Genomic DNA, 2,988 nt, shown 5'->3' on the forward strand with positions numbered 1-2,988 from the left:
GCATGTAAGAACTGGAAACCTAGTATCAAAACTTTTTGACTTTCCATCGTATATAGAAGATGAGCGCCTGTAGAGGAGGACTGTGAACCATAAGGTTGGCAGTTCGAATCCATGGGAAAAAGATGAGGTTTTCTGTCCCGCAAAGATTTACAGCCTTGCAAACCCTATACAGGGTTGCTATGAGTTGGAACAGACTTGATGGCACTTAGCAACAACAGTATATAGAGAGGGCACGTGGCAGGCTGCTGGCAAATCCAAAATCTGCAGGTCATGGAGCTAGCTGAAGACTACTCCAAAAACTGGAGGTAAGACCATGAAATGAGTGCAGGACCAGGAGAGAAAGAGCTTGAGCTTTGTCAGAACATCCCATGTGTATTGGATGCAGGCCACATCCTCCAAAGAAACTCCTCTTCCAATTGACTACAACATACTACTTGCCAAGCCACTGAGAATCATGGCCTAATGAAGTTGATATATAATATTAATCATCACACCAAGAAAGTAGAAATAAATACTGACCTTATTAGCAGTTTTTCAACTAAGGAGGTATGAGAGCAGTGGAGAAAGGATAATTTCCATGTCTAAAATTAATAAGTTTATTGTTTCTAACAGGGATGTAAAAAAGAAGTGAAAAATGAATCAAAGTATGGTTGTGAATTCTGCCATCATCGCTGTTGAGGGGATGACATGCAGCTCCTGTGTTTGGACCATTGAGCAGCACATTGGAAAAATGAATGGTGTACATCACATTAAAGTAAGTTACTCCTTGGAAATTTATGAGGTCAAATGCTGTTGACTAAAATTCTGCTTGGAAATGGAAATTACTTTTTTTAATTTAAGTTTTTATTGTGGATTGAGTGTTTAAGTTTACAGGGCAGATCATCAGTTTTACATACAAGAAATCATACAACTTGTTTCATCACAATGATTACATTCCCCTCTAAGTACAATCAGTTAACAGTATTTCTATTTATTCACTTTAGCTCTTTAAAAAAACAAAACAAAACCCACTCAGGCATATGTAATAATAGTCTGCCTCATGGCCACCAACTCTTAGTCCCTCTCTTGCCATAAATCTAGAGTCCTCAGCTGCTCCCTCTCTCCATATTCCCATCTCTACCTCCATCTCTGGTGTCGCTGCTTCTCTGGATAGGGTCCCGCATTCCGCTTGTGCTCTTCTCCCTTCATGGTTCAGGGTCCTTTGTTTCTGGACTGTAAGATTAACTGCTCCCCCATTTTTGTTACAAAACTTCTGCCTTTACAATTGTGACAGTTGCAATTAAATTAAACTATACTCCCTCTTGAAACCTTGTAAGCCAGTCACTTCGTGCCTTTATCGCTTCCTCGTTTTAGGTAGCCAATGTTTAAGTTGCCCGTCCCTATCTACCCTGTATACACTGGGGATAGCATTGATATATGATGTGAAGACTCCTTTCCTCTCTGTTGGTATTTACAGTTACTACCTCCATGAGTATAGGTCAAGTTAATCAAATTGTAGCAATTTACCCTTGTTTCCTTGTTGTTTTTTTCTTCCTGTAGTCGAATTCTGATTATCAAGCCATCAAGGCTAGGTCAAATGGGTACAATCCGCAAGTTTGGGTGTTCTTGTGCCTCTCCCCTCATTTCATATCAGCTGGGTGCTTCACTATTAGCTCTAGCCCTCTGTGGTGATGTCCTTGTCCATGGGCTCAGGTGTCTCCAGGTCTCACCACACATTGAATCAGCAGCCCTTCCTCTTCTCTCTCTCATCTCCAGGTCAATGGGAATCAATGGACGGTGGTTGAACTCAGCTCATTTCTTCATTGCTGTCTTTCACCGTCTTCCACTCACCAGTAGACCAACGTGGTCGCTAGCAAGCCTGCATGTCTGCTCATGTGTTCCCTTTGAGTTTCAGTCTTGGAGGGGGCTTTGTCCTGAAGGAACTTGATTGCTTGTCTTGATGACTTCCCCGTGAACAGCTTGCTTATTCTTGCAGTGACCTGTCAGACTGACATTTTTGTTTTGGGTTTTTCCTGATGATCCTTCTTTGAAGATGCATCTTCTGATGCTCTAGCTGTTCCAGGCTGGTATGCTTTTCCTTTCTAGTGGGAATGTCCCACCTCAGAGGACTCTGGATGGGACTCAGGATTCCACCTAATGTCCTATACTCTGCAAAGCCTCCACAAGAGGCCTGTTTCACTTGGCAAGTTCTAGAACCCCTTTTAGGTATTCCAATCAGTTATAGGCTAAAGACGGGCTTACGAGTTTTCTGTAATCATGTTTCCCAATATTCCTTTCTATCCCACTCAGGTGTCTATTTTACAATAGTAGACAAAGGAAACCAATATTCATAAGACAGTCAAGCATCTTAGTATTATTTCCTCTCTTCAAACTATGCCTAAATCCCTGTATCTCAGAGCCCTGTTGTTCCAAGGTTAAGCATGCATTAATATTTACCTCTGTCCCACTTAGCCCATGCAAACCTGTCTCAGTGTTCCCCTGTCTACCTTATTCTTCCACCTCCTCACCCTTCTTGTATTGCTCTCCCCAACACCCGAAACATGATGTGTCTGCCCTTAGCCTGTGCTCTATCATCACCTCCCTCCACCTCCCCGAAACCCCCTCCCCAACCCCACCATTATGGTTACCTTATATTCCATTAATTTTTCCCTCCATTTAATATAGTCTATTTTATCCTGTAATCTACCTGACCTTCCCACCACCTAGATTGCTGTTCCTCTGTGTTTACCCTCTTTCACATTGTAGTTGTTTTGATCATAGACTGATCTCCCAGATCCTCTGAATTTGTTCTTATAGTTTCTGTTCTCGACTCTTCCATTTTTCCATTGACTTAAGTGTGATGCTGCCACATACGTCATTCTCTGGGTGTTGTCTCTTCTTCTTGGTTCTCAGTCCACAGAACTCCCTTTAGGCTGTTTTTCATCACAGTGTTTGCTTTGGAAAATCCCTTAGCATCTGTTTATCCTGGAATGTTTTGATTACACCATC

The 2,988-nt window shown here is 42.1% G+C and overlaps 1 protein-coding gene across 2 annotated transcripts in view; it reads left to right on the top strand.

Annotated features, from left to right (window-relative positions):
* Nucleotides 1-634: 634 nt before the first annotated feature.
* The window catches only part of ATP7A (ATPase, Cu++ transporting, alpha polypeptide), a 266,921-nt gene continuing 264,567 nt past the window's right edge, over nt 635-2,988 (top strand). For both annotated transcript variants that reach the window (XM_006873741.1, XM_006873742.1), the window contains exon 1: nt 635-754. In XM_006873741.1, the coding sequence (XP_006873803.1) occupies nt 635-754 (120 nt within the window). The remainder of the gene's footprint in view (nt 755-2,988) is intronic.

This window comes from Chrysochloris asiatica, unplaced genomic scaffold (genome assembly GCF_000296735.1).
Source record: "Chrysochloris asiatica unplaced genomic scaffold, ChrAsi1.0 scaffold00252, whole genome shotgun sequence".
Classification (NCBI taxonomy): domain Eukaryota; kingdom Metazoa; phylum Chordata; class Mammalia; order Afrosoricida; family Chrysochloridae; genus Chrysochloris; species Chrysochloris asiatica.